At 45.6% G+C, this 22,748-nt stretch overlaps 1 protein-coding gene across 2 annotated transcripts in view; it reads right to left on the bottom strand.

Annotated features, from left to right (window-relative positions):
• The window catches only part of LOC126272659 (ankyrin repeat domain-containing protein 13D), a 106,294-nt gene that overhangs the window by 29,655 nt on the left and 53,891 nt on the right, over positions 1–22,748 (bottom strand). For both annotated transcript variants that reach the window (XM_049975681.1, XM_049975674.1), the window contains 2 exons: positions 17,322–17,547; positions 3,277–3,402 (listed from right to left, as the gene is read on the bottom strand). In XM_049975681.1, the coding sequence (XP_049831638.1) occupies positions 3,277–3,402; positions 17,322–17,547 (352 nt within the window). The remainder of the gene's footprint in view (positions 1–3,276; positions 3,403–17,321; positions 17,548–22,748) is intronic.

The following is a 22,748-nucleotide window of genomic DNA, read 5'->3' as shown; positions in this document are numbered from 1 at the left end:
ACCAGTTCAAATGAAAGGTCACCCAAATCCTGACACTGCACACCTTTAGCCTGCAGATTCCAAGCAGGATCCAAGGCAATGGACAGAATCATACTTAAGCAACAACCCAACAAGAAAATCAAGCATAAAATGTAATTGAACAGGACACCTAGTGTAAGCAGGCATAATTCAGCAGAGACTGTGACTGAAAAAATGTACAAGTCACTGAAAACAACAGTGACTGTGTCCCAGTTTTTCCAAATCTAGGGAGCAGATTTCCACATGAGGGAGGAAAATATAGAAACCCAAGACTCTGGGCAAGGTAATGAGTACACATCACAACAGCCATCACCCTGCCGAGTACACTGCTACATCAGACTGCGCATCCGGCCAGCCAAAACAGTTACTATAAATGACCTATTGCCAGTTACGACATCCAGCTGCCTTTGGGAAGATACCAACACCTTAACAAATATGGTCACAACAAGAGGCTTCGGCATGATGCACCAATAATGGTGCCTTCGCGCATTCAGCAGACGGCATTCCATTTAAGTCCTATCCCACCATCATTCATCAGCGATTGTGGACTGTGATGTATGGTCAGTCCTTGATGCTCAGCCCCATGGATATAACGCAGTTGTCACTGCCACTGCTGGGCTCCGAATCCCTGATTACCATCTGAGTGCCTGGTCAGGGAGCTGCAAACCAACATGCCACCAGATGAGAGGACGAAACGAGGAGTTGCAACCTGCCCTGCCCTCACTGGGAATATAACACAAATCTCCGGCACTCTTTGGCTCAGAGCGTGACACTGCCAGAGCCTTCATCATTACAGCCCGCAGTGGTATGAGCCAGCACTATGGGCCTTCCCACGACACACCAAAAGCAGTCGCTGCAAGCGTCTGGTCAGCAGTCAGGTCCAATGCATCCAGCCCTGTGGAATCAATGTATACCCGTAAATAAAGTAGCACTGGAGTCCTTAACCACCTTCCTCAATTGTTGGACCTCCTGCTTCATGGCAGCAACCCATTGGCCTGCCATCCGCTCACCTTCTACATTTCAAAAGAGATATAACAGCATTTGCCTGGGGTGATTTATCAAAATCTCGGAAAATCGAAATCAGGATGGCTAGGCACATATTTGGATCGTCACCATTCTGAATGCGAGATCAGAGTGCCACTGCACCATCTCACTCCATTTCACCATAACAAAATGTGTAAGCTTATTGTCATATTGCTGGCTTAGTTGCGGAGTATCTTTGCGGGCAGTGTGTTTGCATAGTCAAGCATGGGACACTGAACTGTTATGTTGTGTTGTGGTAGTTCTGCATGTGAGAGGCATTGTTATTATGGAAGTTCAAGTGTTACAGCAAATGCTATTACAGTAAAGTGATGAAATATGAAAGTGATTCAGAGGGAAGTGCATAACGATGTAATTAAAAATGAGCAGTGCCGCTGATAACATATTTGTGTATCTCTTGTTGCGTGTCGCACTGTACATCAATCATCCACGCTGTGTTCAGCCTCTCAGAATGAACTAATGTCGATCAGCAATATAGTTTACCACAAAAGAGAGTATTCAAGTGCCAGTGTCTAGTAGTGAGCGTGAGAACATGCGTTCAGTCATCGCGTTTTCGTATAATCAACAATCAGCCATACCGCGACAGTTACGGGCACACTCGTACAAGTGAGAACTGAGAACAGAAAAATTAACTTTATGAACAGTGTTATATTTTTATTAGTGTCACGGAGGATTGGTACCAGATATCTGTCTATGCATGATGAGCACAAGAACTTTTGTTTGATCATTCGCTTCCGCATCATCAACAATCACCCGCTTCGTGTCGGACAGTGTTGTGCTTAACGTTGAGTGGCTCCCCTAAACCCGCTTGCATATTTAGATCCATAATTTCAGGCAAGCCAGCAGCAGTGTGGAGCAGAACAGTACGACCGTCGTGGGATTATCAGGTACATGGTGTGGACACAGCGCAAGACGCGGCAAACAAAAACAGTAAAGAGACGCCCCAACATTTGTACCCCCAGGTGTTTTACAACTGGATGAGTTTGTTTTCATGTCAGCAGAAGTCACCGACATCCTCGCAGAGGGCCAAGCCTTGTAACAAACTCTGGGTTGGAGGTTACTTTCCTTCTGTTTATCCAAAAGTGTGAAGTAGTCACAGGCTGTGTGTGTCAACAAATACAAAGATGTTTCTAATTCTGTCTTCACGAACAAGACTGAAAGAGAGATCTAGATAGTTTAATTATCAGTTTATGTTTGTCACAGTGCTGCTGCTGCTGCTACCAAATAAAATGTGATGGTGAATAAGGATATGACTGTCATCAAATGTTTACAAAGCAGTTACTGATTTCTTTCATACAGCCAACAGCTAAAAATATGAACCCTTCTTTATTATTTTGTTGCAACAAAATTTCCACAAATACAGAAACTACAAACTGAAATTTAGAATCTATCTACGAAATTGACAAGTTTTCTTATTTTTAATGGGAATGAAACAAGACTGGGCTATGGGCAACTAGAAAAAGAACAGTTGCTGCTGCTGTTCATTAACAAACTCTGTCTAGTGTACAAAATGAAGGTGAGAGTATTGACAAAGTTCCCTATAAGTCAATAACTTTTGACCTTTAAACATATCATCCACAAAATTTAAAATTGCAATAAATAACACTGAAACATTTCTTCTGTTGTAATAATAATTAATGTGTGTTACACACAATTTCTACAAAAAGGATGCAACAATACTGCACATTAACTTTAAATGCGAACATTTTAGGTTAGGCTTTACCGTGACTGTTATTGACAGTAAATGAAGCAACAAGTTTACTGTTACCAGTCTCCGTTTTACTTATTTCCAAGACACGTTTCAAAGGCTTAAACCTCCATCATCAGGTGGATTTACATTAGTTAGTATGACATTTGTGTGCATGTTGTGTTAAGATTTTTGGGAGGAACTTGTGGCACTGTCTCCAGTGGTCACAGGTTTCTTTCACTGTCTTAACATATCACATTTAATACTGCACATTTTTAAGTACGCCAAAGCGAAGCCACTGCCTACAGTGAAACATTCAAATCTGGATATGGTGCATACTGCATAATGAAACAAATTAATCCAAGCAAAACAACCAATCAACCCTATTACATTTACATATAAAGAGCAAACGAAAATGAAGCAGTTGGTTATTAATTTCTACTATGAAGCAAATCACTTTTTTTTATTATTTTTTTTTATTTTTAAAAAAGTAAAAGTGCAATAGTTGAGATGACTTTTCATGCACTTACTTTGAACTTTTGTATTTTTGTGTTTATTTCTTTAGGACGTCCTATATCCCTTCCATGAAGATCTTCACTGTCGAAGTACTCCTCAGGGCTTATGTTACATGGGTTCCCCACATGACAGTATTCCTCCTGGAAAATGAAGTTAAGTAAATACAGTCACTGGCACAGTGTATGCAGCAAATCATAAGTTAGATCTAAACTACATGAGTAATTTTATCAATTGTGAAGAATTACTACGTGCTTATCGTTCTAAAATGGGAAATTATTTTGTGACACCCATTACATCATCACATGAGTACCTACAAGTGCTTTATTTATTGTTCCAGTGTCTCATTTCCAAACAAAAGTCAATGGAAACTACAGGGTCACAATTCCTAAACTATATGAAATAAAACTGTCATGACTTTTGAACAGTTTGCATTATAATGTTTGAACTGCACAGTTGGCCACTGGGCATGATGGGAATTAGTATGTGCATGCATGGTTTGGTTTAGCAACAAAGCCCATTTTCACTTGGATGTGTTCGCCAATAATCAAAGTTGGCGCATTTGGGGGACACGGAATCCGCATTCTGCAATCAAGTAGTCTCTTCACCCTCAGCGGGTGAGTTCTCCTTGATGGCACGGTGTCTACCGAAATGTACATAAAGGTTTTGGAAGATGATTTCATCCCCATCATCCAAAGTGACATAGATTTTGACAAGATGTGATTCAGGCATGACAGAGATTGACCCCACTGAAGCATGAGTGTGTTTGATGTCCTGGAAGAGCGCTCTGGGGACCGCATTCTCGCTCTGGGGTACTCAGAGACCACTTGCATGGGTCTCGATTGGCCACCATATTCTCTGGATCTGAACACATGCAATTCCTTTTTGTGGGGCTATATTAAATACGAGGTGTACAGCAATAACCCCAGCACCAATGCTGAGCTGAAAACAGCCATTCAGGAGGTCATGGACAGCACTGATGTTCTGACAGTTCAGTGGGTCATGCAAAATATCGCTATTCATCAGCACCACATCATCGCCAATGATGGCAGGCATATCGAACACGTCATAACCTAAACTGAATACCTGTGTGACCTTTACATGTTGAATAAAGTATGTACACATAGTAGTTCGTAACTAATTTGCACTTTTTCTTTCTTTTCTTTCTTTTTTACATACAGTCCAACAATTGTCACCCTGTATGCAAGCAACACAACATAGTGAAAATTGCCTCTATTTTTATCACATGCAAATAAATTTTGTTATTTGATTAACAAATATAAGAACACCGCATCATCATCATCATCATCATCATAAGGTCATAAAATGAAAAATAAAGGCAATAATACACAAAAAAGATATGATGGGATGGCGAGGGCAGAAGCAGTGACTAACTGGTTAGTTCTGTTACTCGTTGGTTGATTTGTGGGGGTTGAAGGGACCAGACTAGAAAGGCCATCGGTCACTTTTTCCACTAACATGAAACACCCATAGGGAAGAAAAACAAGCAACGTTGTCCTGACAAAGAACAAGAAGGACAGACAAAGACCAGAAAAGAGGAATTAAAGGCACACAGTGTGTTACAGTGGCTGGCCAACCATGGGAGGGGGGGCCGGGGTCGAAAAAAGACCGTAGGCCCAAAGGCCAGGGAAAAAAAACCACCCCTCAGATCGAGCGATAAAAGCTCCCCGATTGAAGAAAACTCAAAACTAAGCCTGCCATTGCAGCGTCATCCGTTGAAAGGGCAGGGAGTGTATCAGGCAATGAAAATGTCTGCCGCAGACAGTTAAAAGCGGACAGGCCAACAAGATGTGGACCACTGTCAATGCTGATCCACAGCGACAGAGGTGGGTTTTTGCAGTGCAATAAATGACCGTGCGTCAGCCAGGTGTGGCCAATGCGTAGCCAGAAGAGAACAATTAAGTCCTTGTGAGAGGATGGCAAGAAGGAGCGCCAGGCACCTGTAGTCTCCTTGATGGCCCGAAGTTTGTTGGGCAAAGACAGGGTGCGCCATTCATCACCCCAAGTACCAAGGACTTTTTGCCGCAATACTGACTGGAGATGTCATTCCGAAAGGCCAATCTCCAGTGCTGGTGCACTGATAGCCTGTTTGGCCAGTATGTCAAGACGTTCATTACCAGGAATACCGACATGACTTGGGGTCCACACAAAAACCACAGAGAGGTCACAACAGGCAAGAGTATGGATGGACTCCTGGATAGCCAGACGAGAGTGTGGAAAACACTGGTCGATAGCTCATAAACCGCTCAGGGAGTCACTACAGTTAACAAAGGACTCACCTGAGCAGGAGCAGATATACTCCAGGGTGTGAGAGATGGCTACAAGCTCTGCAGTGAATACAGTGCAGCCATCCTACAATGAGCATTGTTCAGAGTGTTTCCCAAGAGTAAAGGCATAACCAACTCAACCAGCAACCATTGAACCGTCGGTACAGACTACGACAGAGCCAGGAAACGCAGCAAGGATGGAAAGAAAGTGTCAGCGGAGGGCCCTGTGCTAAATCAAGCTGAAGGCATGGGCGGGGCACTCACCATGGGGGTACGTGCATGTTGTTGTAGTGGTGTTCAGTCCTGAGACTGGTTTGATGCAGCTCTCCATGCTAATCTATCCTGTGCATGCTCCTTCATCTCCCAGTACCTACTGCAACTTACATCCTTCTGAATCTGCTTAGTGTATTCATCTCTTGGTCACCCAATACGATTTTTACCCTCCACACTGCCCTCCAATGCTAAATTGGTGATCCCTTGATGCCTCAGGACATGTCCTACCAACTGATCCCTCTAGTCAAGTTGTGCCACAAACTTCTCTTCTCCCCAATCCTATTCAATACCTCCTCATTAGTTACGTGACCTACCCACCTAATCTTCAACATTCTTCTGTAGCACCACATTTCAAAAGCTTCTATTCTCTTCTTGTCCAAACTATTTATTGTCCATGTTTCACTTCCATACATGGCTACACTCCATACAAATACTTTCAGAAACGACTTCCTGACACTTCAATCTATTCTCGATGTTAACAAATTTCTCTTCTTCAGAAATGCTTTCCTTGCCACTGCCAGTCTACATTTTATATCCTCTCTACTTCGACCATCATCAGTTATTTTGCTCCCCAAATAGCAAAACTCCTTTACTACTTTAAGCGTCTTATTTCCTAATCTAATTCCCTCAGCATCACCCGACTTAATTCGACTACATTCCATTATCCTCGTTTTGCTTTTGTTGATGTTCATCTTATATCCTCCTTTCAAGACACTGTCCATTCCGTTCAACTGCTCTTCCAAGTCCTTTGCTGTCTCTGACAGAATTACAATGTCATCGGCGAACCTCAAAAGTTTTTATTTCTTCTCCCTGGATTTTAATACCTACTCCAAATTTTTCTTTTGTTTCCTTTACTGCTTGCTCAATATACAGATTGAATAACGTCGGGGAGAGGCTACAACACTGTCTCACTCCCTTCCCAACCACTGCTTCCCTTTCATACCCCTCGATGCTTATAACTGCCATCTGGTTTCTGTACAAATTGTAAGTAGCCTTTCGCTCCCTGTATTTTACCCCTGCCACCTTCAGAATTTGAAAGAGAATATTCCAGTCAACATTGTCAAAAGCTTTCTCTAAGTCTACAAATGCTAGAAATGTAGGTTTGCCTTTCCTTAATCTTTCATCTAAGATAAGTCGTTAGGTCAGTATTGCCTCATGTGCATATGGGCCTGGAAAAGAGGTGGGAGAGGGAAAAACTGAAGTCCACAGAGAAGAGACTGGGCACAAACCGCAATCAGACACACTGACCAGGGCCGCCGTTCCGGAAGATGGACAACCATGTTGGGTAACAGGAGACGGTAATTGGGATGCCCGGGCACTCTACAAATATGCGCAGCTTAAGTGGCCAGCAGTCGTTGGCGCCAGATCTGCAACAGAGGTACACCAGCCTCCACAAGTAGGCTGTCGACAGAGCTCGTGCAGAAAGCCGCAGTTGCAAGTCGGACCCCACAGTGAAGGATGGATGTCAAGCAATGGCTATGCTGAAGGTGATGCTGAACCATAAGCCAGGCTCCCATAATCAAGACGGGACTGAATCAACGCATGATATAGTTGGAGAAGGGTAGACCGATTGGCATTCCAGCTGGTGTGACTCAAGCAACAAAGAGTGCTAAGTTGGCACCAGCAGGTTTGTTTAAGTTGCAAAATATGATGGAGCCAAGTGAACTGGGTAGCAAATAGCAAGCCCAAAAACCGATGGATCAGCACCACGGCAAGAGGTTCAACGTCAAGATAAAGCTGCGGCTCAGGGTGAACAGTGTGATGCCAGCAGCAATGCATGATGCAAGTCTTGGCGGCCGAGAACTGGAAGCCGCGCGAGATGGCCCAAGACTGTGCCCTGCAGATAGCGCCCTATACTTGGAATTCAGCAACCACAATGCCAGTAGAACTATAGTACAGGCAAAAGTCATCAGCATACAAAGAAGCTGATACGGACGTTCCCACAGCTGCAGCTAGTCCATTGATAGCAACTAAAAATATGGAGGCACTCAAGACAGAGCCTTGCGGGACCTCATTCTCCTGGACTTTGGTGGGACTATGGGAGGGACGAACTTGCATGCAGAAGGAACAAAGCGACAGAAAATTTTGAATAAAAATCGGGAGCAGGCCCCTAAAACCCCACACATGAAGTGTGGTGAGGATGTGATGTCGCCATGTTGTATCGTATGCCTTCCGTATGTCAAAAAAGACGGCAACCAGATGCTGATGGCAGGCAAATCCGTACGGATGGCAGACCAGATTATCGGTCAAGTAGCCAACTCAACCTCCGGCTCACCATGCATTTGAGCAAACTTCACAGGACATTGGTGACGCTAATGGGGTGGTAGCTGCCCACCTCCAGTGGGTTCTTGCCAAGCTTCAGCACTTGTATATGATAATGCTTTCTGCCATTGAGATGGTAACTCACCCTCAACCCACATACGGTTGAAAAGGTGTAGGAGGCGTTGCTGGCAGGGCACCGAGAGGTGTTTGAGCATTTGATAGTGGATGCGATCTGGCTCAGGAGCCGGATCAGGGCAAGCGGCTAGGGCACTTTGGAATTTCCACTCACCGAATCGAGCATTGTACGATATGGGGTTGTGCGTATGGAATGAACAGCTCTAACGTTCCAACCGCTCTTTCAGGGAGCGGAAGGCCAGCAGGTAATTCATAGCAGCAGAACTCTGAGCATAATACTCTGCTAAGAGTTCTGCAATCGTGACTGATTCAGTACAGACTGCTCCATTCAGGGAAAGCCCAGGTACACTGACAGGGGTCTGATACCCATAAAGACACCTAATCTTGGTGCAAACCTGCGGTGGAGAGTTACGGATACCAAAGGTGGAGATATGCCTTTCCCAGCACTGCTGCTTTTGTCGGTGAGTAAGGCGCAGCACAGAGTCGCTTACAGGTAAGGAGACGTTCCAGTGATGGGTGCAGCTTATGAAGTTGGAGGGCCTGCCTGCAATCTCTAATCGCCTCAGCGATCTCCAGTGACCACCAAGGCACAGTCCTCCGCTGAGGGGACCTGGACTAACAGGAAATTGCAGATTCCACTGCAGAAACAATGCCGGTGGTTATCGTGTGAACCACCACATCAATGGTGTTATGAGAAAGAGGCTCAACAGTGGCAATGGAGGTGAACGAGTCCCAGTCAGCCTTATTCAAGGCTCATATGGGGAGGCACCCCGACGAGTGATGCTGTGGCAGTGACAAAGATCGGAAAGTGGTCACTGCCGCACAAGTCATCATGCACACTCCATTAGACAGATGATAGAAGGCCAGGGCTGCAGACCAAAGGTCTAAGGCTGAGTACAGGCCATGCGTCACACTGAAATGAGTGGAGGCACAATTATTTAAGAGGGAATGGTCGAGCTGTGCCAACACTTGCTCAATGACAGTGCCTCGGCCTGTTGCCACCAACCCACCCCACCAAGGGTTATGGGCATTAAAGTCACCCAGTAACAGGAAAGGTGATGGCATAGCCCATATCATCACAGCCAATACATGGTTTGGGACATTACCATCCGGTGGAAGATAGATACTGCAGACAGTAACAGCCTGCGGCGTCCTGACCCTAACAGCGACAGCCTCTGAAGGTGTTTGAAGAGGGACACACTCGCTTTAAAGAGAGTTGAGGATGTAGACGCAGACTCCACCAGACATCCTCTCATAAGCTGCCCGATTCTTATCATAACCCCGATAGCCACAAAGGGTGGGGGTTCATATTGCCGGAAACCAAATTTCCTGGAGAGCCATGCAATAGAAAAGGTGAAGTCTGATAAGTTGTTGAAGCTCAGCAAGGTGGTGGAAAAAACCATGCCAATTCCAATGAAGAATGACATCACCCACAGACGAAAAAATGTGTGAATAGACTGAGGAGGCAGATTACGCCACCGAGTCATCTATCGCCACCAAAAGAGAGCCTGAATCAAGAACCATTGTGTCAAAGGTAGAGGTGAGATTGAGGTTGTTGGGGGACGCCAAAATCAGCAAATCATCCTCAGATGCAGAGGCAACTGGAACCTATTCCTCCTTACCCAGCTTTGTTTTCTTCTTCTTCTTTTTCCTCTGTTTCTCCTCCTCCTCCTCCTCCTCAACCCCCCCCCCCCCCCACTCCCCCAATCCCAGGCCCCAGGCTCCTTAGCAGCAACCTGGGAGGGAGTCACAGAAGGAAGGTCAGGGACACACAAAGAGGGGGAAATTCCTCGATCGGCTACCCGTGGCTCCTTGAGCCACTGACTGACATCAGCTGTCACACTGGAGGGTGCCTGCGAAGTTAGTCTCCCAAGTGACCCTTTCTGCATGAGAGAAGCCGGAGAAGGCTGGTGTACCTCCAGATGGTTGGGAGGGTGGGAGTACAATAGCACCGTCAATGTGGGGGGTTGGTCCCCCAAGGGATGTACCATGGGAGCACCAGAAGGAGCAGTGTCCCTCATCATGGACATGGGGGAAGAGTCGGGGCAGCCCTGAGGGCCCAATGGAGGTTTAACAAACGCAGGGACAGCCATCGCCAACGGGGAAATGAAGTCGCAGTCACAGCATATGATGCAGCCACTGGAACGGGATGAAGGCATTCGTATTTCCTTTTTGCACCTTGATAGGTGAGCCTGTCCAGGGTTTTGAGTTCCATTATTCGCCGCTCCTTATGGAGCACAGGACAATCAGGGGGAGTGGCACTTCCCACACTTGACACGAGGGAGGAAGCACACACCGAGTGCCCAGGTGCAGAGGATGACTGCAATCCCGGCAGGTGCTGCTGGAGTTACAGCGAGATGACGTGGCCAAACCTCCAGCACTTTAAGCACCGCACAGGAGGAGGAACGCAAGGTTTTACACCGCAACGGTAAACCATTACCTTTACCTTTTCAGGTAACGAGTCACCCTCAAAAGCCAAGATAAAGGCACCAGTAGCAACCCTGTTATCTTTGGGACCTCTATGCACGTGCCGGATGAAGTGGACACCCTGTCGCACCAAGTTCATGCGTAGCTCCCCATCCGACTCCAAAAGGAGGTCACGATGGAAAATAATACCCTGTACCATGTTAAAGCTTCTGTGGGGCGTAATAAAGACAGGGATGTCACCCAACTTATCACAGGTGAGCAGCACCCGTGATAGCTGGGGAGGCCGCCTGGATCAGAATCGACCCACTATGCATTTTGGACAATGCCGCCACTTCCCCAAACCTATCTTCAAGATGGTCCACAAAAAACTGGGTCTTTGTTGCCGGAAAGGTCTCTTCACCAGTCCTGCTGCAAACGAGATATTGAGGTGAATATGGCTCTCGAGACCAGGTTGCCCAATGGTCCTCCCAAGGTGTAGCCAGGGAGGGGAACGATCGGGAGTCATAGGTCACAGCACTGATATCATTCAACACGCTTTGAGACTGCTGGGGCCGAGTGACCACCAGCTTGATTTGATTTAACTCGTTTCATTGCGCGTCATCTGCCCTGATGCCACCAACTCCGAGCAGGGCCTCTCCCCACTAGCACCCAACCTCAACAAGGGCCACCTGGTGGGATGGCCATTGCCGGGACTCCTGGTGCCCCAGAAGGGTGGGCACCTACTCCTCGGCATACGTGGGGAGGTCTCAGCTCTGGCATCAGCAGTGCGATCACTGTGTTGTCAGGGGGCTACAACGAAGAGGGTACATGACAAACCCACCATTTGTCATGGGTGCGAAGGATGGGACGGTGTAGGAGACAAGAAGTAGGCAACCTGTAAGATGTTGGGTGCAAAGCCCGCTACATGACAATAAGTAGCATGCAAGATCTTGGCGTATGATGAAGAAACAAAAAACACCACGTAAGGTATCCTTCCCCAAATGGCACATAATTATCAACAGAAATTTGCAACACACACAGGCCAAAATGTGTGAGACTCCTTTTAGTAGCCTCTTACGACAGGCAGTAATACCTCGGGCCTACACTTACCCCAGCACCCGCAGAGGGCAGTTCCGTTACTGACTAAAAACTTGTTAGTGCTCATACTAACAAATCATAGTTATACCACTATATAACATAGAACTAGTTACTTCACCAGCTTATCGTGATTTCCCTAAATCACTCCAGGCAAATGCCGGGATGGTTCCTCTGAAAGGGCACGGCCGACTTCCTTCCCCATCCCTCCCTAATCCGATGAGACCGATGACCACGCTGTCTGGTATCCTTCCCCCAACCAACCAACCAACCAACCAACCAACCAGCTTATCCTAAAAGTCAATGTTTTTTACACCACTCTCTTACAATAACAAAATATTTTCTCCTCAAAAATGGGGAAGGGGGAGGTGGAGGTGGTTGGGGGGTGGGGAGGAGGAACCTCTTGCTTTTTCTGTCATAAATGATTTTTTTATGTTAAAAAAATCTGTAAAGCCTGAAGTGTAGGATTGCTTTGAACGACATCTTTGTAATATTTACAATGCTAACTTTTCCTAAAACCTGTGAAAAACACAAAGCCCGATATTCAGTTTTACGGTACTGGCTCAGACAGTTTCTATATCTGTGTGCTAAAAATGAAGCCACGTTTAATAATTTATACTTTCAAGCATGTTCAAAGCCTCTACCATTTCTCTGTTTGTTTCTTTTGTTACAATCTAGCAGTCTTTCATCGATGAAATTCTCACAGAGTTTATAGCTCTGTATTGGACAAGCTACCCCTCAACTATTGACACAAAGGGAGTCATGTTTACATAGTACTCATTGTGCATTGGCGAATGCGTAATCAGTAGAGAGAGGCTTACGCGATAAAAGTTGATACCTATAAAAACTGGACAAGATTGAAATACAAAACTGTGATATGCTTACATACATCCTTTATGTCCTGCTGTTATTGGCAGAGATACTTACATTTAATGGAATCAATCAGTGGGGAAAGGAAATAAGACACTTTTTAGCGATTTTCACTTTTTTTTACATACATGTATTAAGCAGACCAAGACACACCTTACTGTTACGAAATGAACTATGTTTGGCTTCTTCCTGTGGGGATAACACGAGTTCAATTTGTTATAAGCCGAGGAGAAAGTAATCAAGTCAGTGACTTAGTTCCTTTCTCCGCAGCATGTTGTGTCCTGCCAGTGAGCTTGCACTAAGCCACCTTCAAACTAGATAGCAGGTGCAGAAAGTGTAACAAAACACTAACTTGGTGCCAACTTAGTGATGAGTCATGGTTATTGTTGACTGTTGTTGTAAGTTATAGAATGCCATCTTTCAAAATGTCTCCCAAACGAAAGCAAAATGAAAGTGAACACAAGAAGGGAATCAAGTTTACAGCATGCCATACAATGACTATAGTGGGAAAGCAGTTTTTGGAAAATCTGCCAGTGCTGATTGCTGGTAAGGTATCAGTATTGACAGTTCAACAAATTCAATGTAATATAAATTGCATAGAATGAGCTACATGCTTTGCGATTACTTAATAAATTCCAGGTGTCAAATGGAACGTTTCCAACATATCAGTGAGGATAATTGCACTGAGATGCTTTCAAACTTTTTAAACATGGAAAAATAATAGTCAGGATATTTATCTACTAGGGTTAATTATGGCAGGTGACATTACGAAAAGAAGGCCAAGAAAAGTCATCAATAACATCGATAGCATCAACAAACAACATTCCTTTGTTTACCGTGCCATTGTCTGTAGTAGAAGAGATCGTGTCTGCAAACATGCTTTTCTCAGTCTTCATGCTGTATCACAGAAATGTGTTTTTCGTATTTGCCAGTTACTAGTTAACGATCAAATTTCACGGGACATGGGTACAACAAATCCATGCACAACCAAAATTTCAGAAAATGTAATAAATTTGATAGATAGCCACATCGCATCTTTCCCGTCGAAGACACTCATTATGCTGGGAAGAAAATGAAATACTTAGATACGCGCTTGGATCTGAAAACTATGCACGCAATATTCCGTATGAAGTACCCAGAAGTAAATGTGAAATAGACTTCTATAGGAAACATTTTCAGGAAATTTACAATTTCTCTTTTAGTCATCCCCAAATTGATATATCTGGCAAACATGAGGGCCTTCAGGCTAAGGTAAAAAGTCCACATATCTACTGACTACAGTAGTAAAAGAGCTACACAACTTGAACTGGATATTCACAAATGGCGCAGCAGGACATTTTATAAATTCATTAATGTAACTAAGCAAGAATGCACGGGCAGGGATGACACTGTTGGACTAGCTTTCAACTCCATGCAAAACTCTCCTCTGCCAAACCTCCCAGTGCAGGAAACATTCTATCTATGTCAGTTGTGAGTTAACCTTTTCTGCATTTATGATACAAATTCTAGGCATTCCACGGTGTGCTATTATCATGAACGTGAAGTGAAAAACGGAGAAAATAAGGTCTGTCCATTCCTGTACCACTACACTGAAAGCTATGTATGGAATAATGTTACAGAAGTACACCTGTTCTCAGACTGGAGCACCTGGTGTAAATAAAAATAATACCGTGGTAAGGATGCGCCTTGCACTGAAAGATACTGAATTTCTTTTAAAAAATTCACTCATATAATGATCTATCTCAGATGCTGCACTTAAATAGTATTTTTGCCTGGACTCAAACCAAAATGCAACTGGGCTCCAAATATCTTTGATAGATTGGTTTGAATTCAAGTAATGAGTAAATCTGCAGGCTCATATTTCTGAGTAGGTTACACACTCTTCTGACACAACTCTTTCGTGATACCAGCATGATATTGAAAATTCTTGGGTGGGTTACAAGTAATGGAAGACAGCCAAAAAGAAGATAATACAAACAATATTGCTGAGGTTTCAATCTCCTCCTTTAGAGATAACTGCACACACGTGAGCACACATACCCAGACACATAAACCTGCACTGTCCCAGCCAATTGACCAATTTCAGACACTGGTATTAGGTGAAGTGAATGGTCGAAACATACCTCTCCCAACACTCCTGCTTCCATCGTCTGATAAGTTTGTGAACGCGGACACGGAGCCGTTTAAAAGCTATGAGGTGCTCCATGCAAGGGTGCTGCTTATGCCACTGTAGAGCTCTCCAACGCTCCTTAATTGCTTCGGTGACTTCCAAGACCCACAAAGGGACTGTCTTTCGCCAGAGGCACTGTAAAGAGTGAGGGATCGTGTTTTCTGCCACAGAAACAATTGTTGTAGTCACCTGCTCAACGATCACATCAATGTTACCATGTGGGAGAGATTCAACAGTGACACCAGAAGTGAAAGTTTCCCAGTCAGCCTTGTTTAAGCCCATCTAGGCAGGCGTCTGTGGGCCTGACACCGGGGCAGTGACAGGAAGATGGGGAAGTAGTCACTACCACACAGGTCATCATGTGCTCTCCAGTGGATGGATGGGAGAAGTCCTGGGCTGGGCTGCAAATTGATAAATCAATGGCCAAGTAACTACCATGAGCCACACTGAAAAGTGTGGCAGCCCCAGTATTTAAGAGGCAGAGGTGGAACTGAGACAGTAAAGTTTCAACATCTCTGCCTCAGCCAGTAAGCATGGTGCCACCCCACAAGTGGTTATGGGCATTAAAATCTCCCAGAAGTATGAAAGGTTTAGGGAGCTGATCAATCAGTGCAGCTGATACATTCAGGGGTACCACACCATAAGGAGGAAGATATACATTGCACACAGTTATTTCCTGTGTCATCCTTATTCTGACAGCCACAGCTTCAAGAGGGTGGAGGGGCACAGTTTCACTACAGACTGAGTTTAGGAATTAACACAAACTCCACCTGACACTCGATTATAGTCACTACAGTTCCTGTAGCATCCCTTATAGCTGCGGAGGGCAGGGGTCCGCATTGCCAGGAACCATGTTTCCTGGAGGGCTATGCAGAAAGCAGGTGTACAGCTTAAAAGTTTCCATAGCTCAGTCAGGCGGTGGAAAAAACCGCTGCAATTCCACTGGCAGATGATGTCATTGTCAGATTGGGAAGGCATGGAACATTCAACAAGGCAGTTCATGTCTCAGGGTCACTGGCTGCCACTGACTCTTTACCTAAGCAGTCTATATCAATCGTGTCTGAGGGTCTGGCGAGATCTAGGTTCTCAGTGTATGCCAGAATCTCCACCTCATCTTCAGACACACAGCTTGTAGGTAGCAGTGATGTGGGTGCCACCAGAATTCCCTAGGTCTTGGGGACCTTCTTTTTGGATTTCTCTCGCTGCTCCTTGGGTTTCCCTGCCTGAGAGGACTTCACTGATTCAGTCTCTGGGACTGAGGATGAGCATGAAGCCCTACAACCAGCTGCTTTTGGGCTCTTCAGCACTGGTGGGTGTCATCTTTCCCACCAGCAGAAACCTGGGAAGGAGTGACCCAAGGGACCCTTTCCTTGCAAGAGGAGCCGAAGAAGACTTATTCATCTCTGGATCAGAAGAGGCAACTGATATCGCCAATGGTTGGGGGGGTGTTGCTCCTGAAGTAGGTGGTGCGGGAGCAACAGAGGAGGAATTGCCCTCCACTGTCAAGGTGGCAGGTGTAGTCTTTTGGTACTGTGAGGCGACAGGAATGCGAGGAGCTGATGGGGTGACAACTGTTCTCATAGTGATGCCATAAGAGTGGTCATAGCCACAGGATGCAGGCGCTAAAATTTTTCAAGCAACGGAAATACTTCAACCCCCTTTAGAACACACAGCATTATTACCCCTTAATAGTTTATTTGATCTGGGACAGACAATTCAGCTGTTCCATTCCGTCTATTTGCATCTAACAATGTATTTACATTTACATTCCCATCAATAGTCATTAGCCCTGTATTAAATGCAGTAAATCTGTGATTCACATCAAATGTTGCTGTTAGTACAGTTGACTTTTGTTTTAAGCCCTGCTGATTTAGAAGGTTTATTTGTAGTCAATCATTTTTAATTTATTACACCAACAAAGGAACAGTACCGCCACCACCACTAGGATCCAGATCTCATAAGGGAATTATGACTACTGTAGCTGCATGAACCTGACTTGCACTCTGCTACCCTGCCTTATTTTAGCCAACCTGCCTCTCCTTCACTGTGCTGCACTACAGCTCAGTATATGCCTAGCCTTAGAGACTTTTGTTTACTTACTACACATGTGTTTAATTATAAGTTGTCTGGTGGCTGAATTGGTGTTAGACAAGAAACGTCATTTTACAAATTTTTCAGCCTTTTTTATGTACTCGTCGACTACTCAACACTCTCAATGGTTACCGTCACTCCCCCCATTATTTCTTTTGTGCTATCTTCATTCAATTAAACACAACCAGCGCAATGAATGAAGAAAAACATGGCAACAGTAAATCACACAATTCAAAACAAAATATTTAAGCAAATAATTATTATAAGCTGTTTCCTTTGTAGACCACTGAAGATGCCTACATGTCGGTTCTAAAGAAAAACAACATTAAATACAAAAGACAAGCAAGAGTCATCCTCAGCTGCAAGACGATCATGAATTATCTATTCTATTTTTCTACATTTAATTTTTTTTAAATTTATGTAGTAGTTTTATAAGATAATGACTTACCATAAATCTCATGGGGCTACTTACATTATTTGCTTCTGCCACCACTTGTTTTTCTTCCACTTCTGCTATTCCAAGGAATGACTGCAATGGTGTCTTTGGCGATCTCGCTTTTGCTTTATCTGTTTCTGTAAGGTGTTCTGTCCGAGTTTTGGTAACGAGTTCTACATTGCTAGCTCCAAAGACCTTGCATTCGTGCCCATTTATTGGTTCACTTTTGTCAGATCGCCATCCCCAAATACCTGACTTATTCCTGAGAACAGATTTTAAGTTAAACAGTATTAAACAAAGGAAATATGAACAACTATGATGCACAATTTTCTCCACCAGCACTCTACGATGTATTGCAAAAATTTCCTTTATTTTCGCTAACAAATACTTGCATCCTCCAATCGTAGCTGAACAATAATATTCAAAGAGTGAGCAGTAATTAAATGGTTATTAATTCAATCCTGTACATTAAAGTAGTTGTTAAAGTACATAAAACAACATAATATAGCCAAAATCTATTAGAAGTATCTTAGTGTGTTAATAAGATAAATTCCAACAGCACCTAAGAACATCAGAAAGAAAGCGGTCATCCACAGAATGATGACGATGATGATAATGATGATTATTATTTGGGTTGAGGGAGCGCTCAACATCATAGTCATCAGCATTCTGACGAAAAGTCAACATGAAATCTCATGGGTCTGACCCCACTTGCGGAGCAGTTTATAATGTACTAAAGTCTGCTGCCCTTCCTTACCAGTTTAGGAATAAGGCCTGACGGTTCACAAAATTTCACCACTCTGTTACCACTGGTATCAGTATCTGCGAGGATGGTGGGCAGATCTCCAGCGAGGCCGAGGGCTGCCCTAATATAAGTATACAGGACACACGTAGCCACAATATGCTGAACTGAAAGCGGCACGCCACAAATTTCACAAAATGGTGGATCCTCCTGCCAGAGGAGGAAGCCATGTGTGAAAGGGCTATGCACAATGCGCAATCTGGTAAGCAAAACCTCCTTCCAGTGGCGAGGCTGACATGAAAGTCCACCAAGCATTTGTGGTCAACTTGAGCAACCGCAGTTTGTGTCTGACACCTGCAACCATGAAGTCTCCCATTGACACATGATGCTTCTGTCAGAAAATGAGATAATGGCGTGCAACGGGATGGGGCACTGATGGACAGCACCATCCCAATGTGCTTCCTTGGCAGCTTTGTGAGCTACGTCGTTACCCTGTATCCCAATGTGACCAGGTAGCCAGCAAAAGATCACCTCCTTGCCACAGCGTTGGAACCACTGTAAGGAGTCAGTGGAATCAGTGGATTTATTGGATACATTTGGTGAAGTGCTTGCAATGCACTAAGAGAGTCGCAACAGACAAGAAACTCGTACGGTGATGTCTGTGAACCTTCTCCAGTGCCAGCAGAATGCCATGTAACTCCGAATCATAATTTGTAAATTGTTCTGGAAGACACACTTTAAAAATCCCAACAGGGAAAAACAGAGAACAACCAAGAGCATTCTCTTGCTGGGATCCAGCTCTATAAATAACGATAAAACTGTGGTACGTACTTAAAACAGACGAAAACAAAGTCGTAAAAACTTTGCGTGTGCTGTGTCAAGCTCGAAATCACTTTGGGCCTCTGACACACCAAGGCAGCAGTGCATGCCATCCCTGGGTGTGTATTTTCAGGCCCATGAGATCCAGATCCTTGAGACAGTCCGTAGCACGTATATCAAATGGCTGGGTCGCTTGGTGCCGATTCCTGAACAGACATTTGAAGGTGGGTTGGACCACTGAACTAAATGCTAATGACTGAGGTAATGCTAAGATTTTCAGTGTCTGTTAAGCCAAAAGGATATGTTGCCGAATCCAAAGGGGTGGTTCACCAGCATTTGCACACAGACCCTGAACTGGGCTGGTCCGAAAGGCTCCAGTCGATATCCAAATGCCCTCATGGTGGACAACATCTAAAATCCTGATGTAGGAGGTCAGGCCAATCCATAGACCATGCTGCCATAGTCTAGGCGTGATCGAACAAATGCCCTATAAAACTGCAGGAGCCAGGATCTGTCAGCTACCCATGTTTTTCTGCCTTATGTTCAACAACTGGAAGCCCTTTGTTCGTAGATCTTCCAGGTGTGGGAGCCATGTTAATTTCAAGTCAAATAACAAACCCAAAAAGCGCACAGTGTCTCGAAAATGTAAAATACAGTCTCCCATTGTAAGCTCTGGTTGGTTAAAACTCCGACGAGCATGATTGAAATTGACACACACAGTCTTTGCAGTAGCCACCAGACAGATCGCGGGAGGCACGGCGCGTCACGGATGGTAGTTGCCACAAGTAGAGTCCTGTCCACCAGAGGGCACGCGAAAATTCAGACGTGACCTCTGCCAGTGTAACAACAAGAACAACAAGAACAACAACAACAACTCAGGCAGCACGGCCCGTGCCCAGTCAGTTAACATCGGGCATGCCTAGGACACAGTCCGGTCTACGCTAAGTGAAGAGTGACGTAAACGTGAACAGTGTTACTACACAACTGGCGACAAGTAGGGTCGCTCTTTCACGTGTTGCGTCGTCATTCTGGTTTTGCAGCTTTTACACGGCATGGAGGATTTAGTGCGGGTTTTGGTTGAGCAGCAGACGGAGCCCATGGCCACCAGGAAACAAGTGCTTCTGGCGTTGCTCTCCACACAGTCTGCTCCAGAGCCATTCCCTCCTTCCTTTCCTCCGTATGACAAGACGGCGGAGGATTGGGACGCATATGAACATTGCCTTCGGCAGCATATCCAGGCGTTTCATGTTGCCAATGCGGAAGTATGTCGTGCTCTCTTCTTGTCTTGGATATCTCCCTCGCTGTATCAAGTTTTGCGGCAGCTAGCGCCGTTGCAGGAACCCTTGTCCTTGTCTTTTGACGCATTGTGTTCATTGCTGTTTTCATATTATCGCCGTCGCACGCATGTTGTGGCAGCTAGGGTCGAGTTCTATCAATGCAAGAAACAGCCCCATCAGTCTTACCGTGCGTGGGCCGCTACCCTGCACGGTCTTAGTCGCAAGTGTCATTTTGTCACGGAGCAGTCACGAGAGTCGTATGCCCACGTTATGGTACGCGACGTCATTGTTTGTTCGGCCCCTGATAGGGAGGTCCAGCAACGGGCCCTGCAGTTAGAAGACCCTTCCCTTGAGAAAGTCCTGTCCATTGCTCAATCGTATGAAGTCTCTCACGCCACAAGTCAACACCAGGAAGCGTTATGCGACGTCGCGGTGGTTCAGGGTGGCGCATCCGTGTCCACTGTGTCTGGGGTGGACGACGTGCGAGCGGTACAATCCGGCCGTTACTGCCTCTCCCGAATGGCACATAAACAGAATTCTGGCAGCCGGCCCCTGTTGCCGTCCTGTGCTATATACATCATGATCGGTCAGAGTGCCCCCAGTGTTGGGCCGTTTGTCGCAAATGTAATAAAAAATGTCACATTGCTAAAGTTTGCCGCTCAGCCTCAAAAGAATCGAAGGAAGCAAGTACAGAGGACATGGACACTGACATTCAGGAAGTTTCATCGGGCCAGGCTCCCGATGAATCGGCACGCAAACTCTTTATCGAGGTGTCGGTCTGGTCGCGCCGATTACAACTGCAAGTAGATACGGGTGCGGCAGTTTCGTTGTTGAATGCATAAACTTATTCCGACCTTGGATCGCCCCCCTTGGCGCCAGTTAACCGGCGTCTACGCGGTTATGGTAAACAGTTCATTCCCCTACTGGGTCAATTCACTACCGACGTGAGTTACAAATCAGTCACTCGGCCTATTACTTTTATTGTTTTCAGTGATACGAGCTCCACTAACCTTTTTGGCCTGGATGCCTTTCAAGCTTTTGGTTTTTATATCGCTGACACCATACAGTTGGTCTCCAAAGACATTCCCTATCAATCACTGGAATCTTTGATCTCAGACTTTCCAGATATCTTTGAGGAGGGCATGGGGCGTGTTTCAGAGTTTGAAGCTCACTTAACGTTGAAGGTGTCGACTTGTCCGCATTTCCTACGCGCGAGGCAGATCCCCTTGGCTCTCCGCCCTCAGGTAAAGGAAGAGCTAGACCGGCTGACAGCCCTAGGGGTCGTTCTTCCCATTTCTTCTAGTGAGTGGGCTTCGTCCCTCGTTATTGTAAGAAAGCCCTCGGGGAAAATTACGTGTTTGTGGCGATTTCCAGGCCACCATTAATTCCCAATTGGTGTTGGACACCCATACTTTGCCTCTTGCTGATGAATTGTTCTACACCATGGCGGGAGGCCAATATTTTTCGAAAATCGACTTTTCGGAGGCTTATCATCAGATACCACTTGATGAGGACTCCAAACGGCTGGCGGTCGTCAACACCCCATTTGGCCTTTACCAATACCAGCGGTTGGCCTTTGGAATATCCAGTGCCCTGGCGATATTCCAGCGTTACCTTGAGCATGTCACGCCGACAATCCCTCATTGTATTAATTACCTGGATAACATAATTATCACAGGCCGGAGCACGAAGGAACACTTTCACAACCTTCGCACCCTCTTTCTCAAATTCAGGTCTGTGGGCTTGCGTTGCAACCTGTATAAGTCAAACTTCTTCCAACCGTCCATTAAGTATGTGGGCTACACCATCTCTCGGCACGGCGTCCACCCGCTAGGAAGTTTGGTCCAAGGTATCGTCGCCCTTCCTCGGCCCGCTTCACTGAAAGAGTTACAAGCTTTTTTAGGCAAGATAGCCTATTACAACCGGTTCATTCCCAGGGTTCCCACCATAGCCCGCCCCCTGTACTGCCTTCTGCACAAGGGTGTTCCTTTTGATTGGTCGCCTGCACGCGAGTGAGCGTTCACCTCGTTGAAGGGCCTCTTCACGTCAGCGCCTTGTTTGGCTACTTTTGACCCCCATAAGCCGTTGGTCCTGGCTACAGATGCTTCGCAGTATGGGGTGGTGGCGGTCCTGGCCCATCGCAATGCAGATGGTTCTGAGCAACCACTAGCGTTTGCATCTAAAACTCTTAGTCCCGACAGGCCCATTACTCCCAGGTAGAGAAAGAGGCTTTGGCCATTGTCTATGCTGTTACCAAGTTTCACCCTTTCTTGTATGGCGCGAAGTTTCAGTTAATCACTGACCGTAAGCCGTTAATATCGTTATTTGGCCCCACCTCTCAGATTCCGGATAGGGTGGCCCACAGACTACAGCGCTGGGCCTTGTTCCTCTCTAAGTGCCATTATGACATTCATTTTCACCCTACTGGACAGCATGCAAACGCCGACGCTCTTTCCCATCTTCCGGTGGGCCCGGATCCTACGTTCGATCGAGAGGAGATTATGTGTTTTCATTTGGACGTGGCGTCCCGCCAAGCGGTTGATGGCTTCCCGATCACTAGTTCTCGAGTCGCCAGGGAAACGGCAGCTGACCCGGTTCTCTGGCAAGTAGTTCGCCTCATTCAGC

This window comes from Schistocerca gregaria, chromosome 1, assembly GCF_023897955.1.
Source record: "Schistocerca gregaria isolate iqSchGreg1 chromosome 1, iqSchGreg1.2, whole genome shotgun sequence".
Lineage (NCBI taxonomy): Eukaryota > Metazoa > Arthropoda > Insecta > Orthoptera > Acrididae > Schistocerca > Schistocerca gregaria.
The sequence above is the reverse complement of the archived record's forward strand: the minus strand, read 5'-3'. Positions and strand labels throughout refer to the sequence as shown.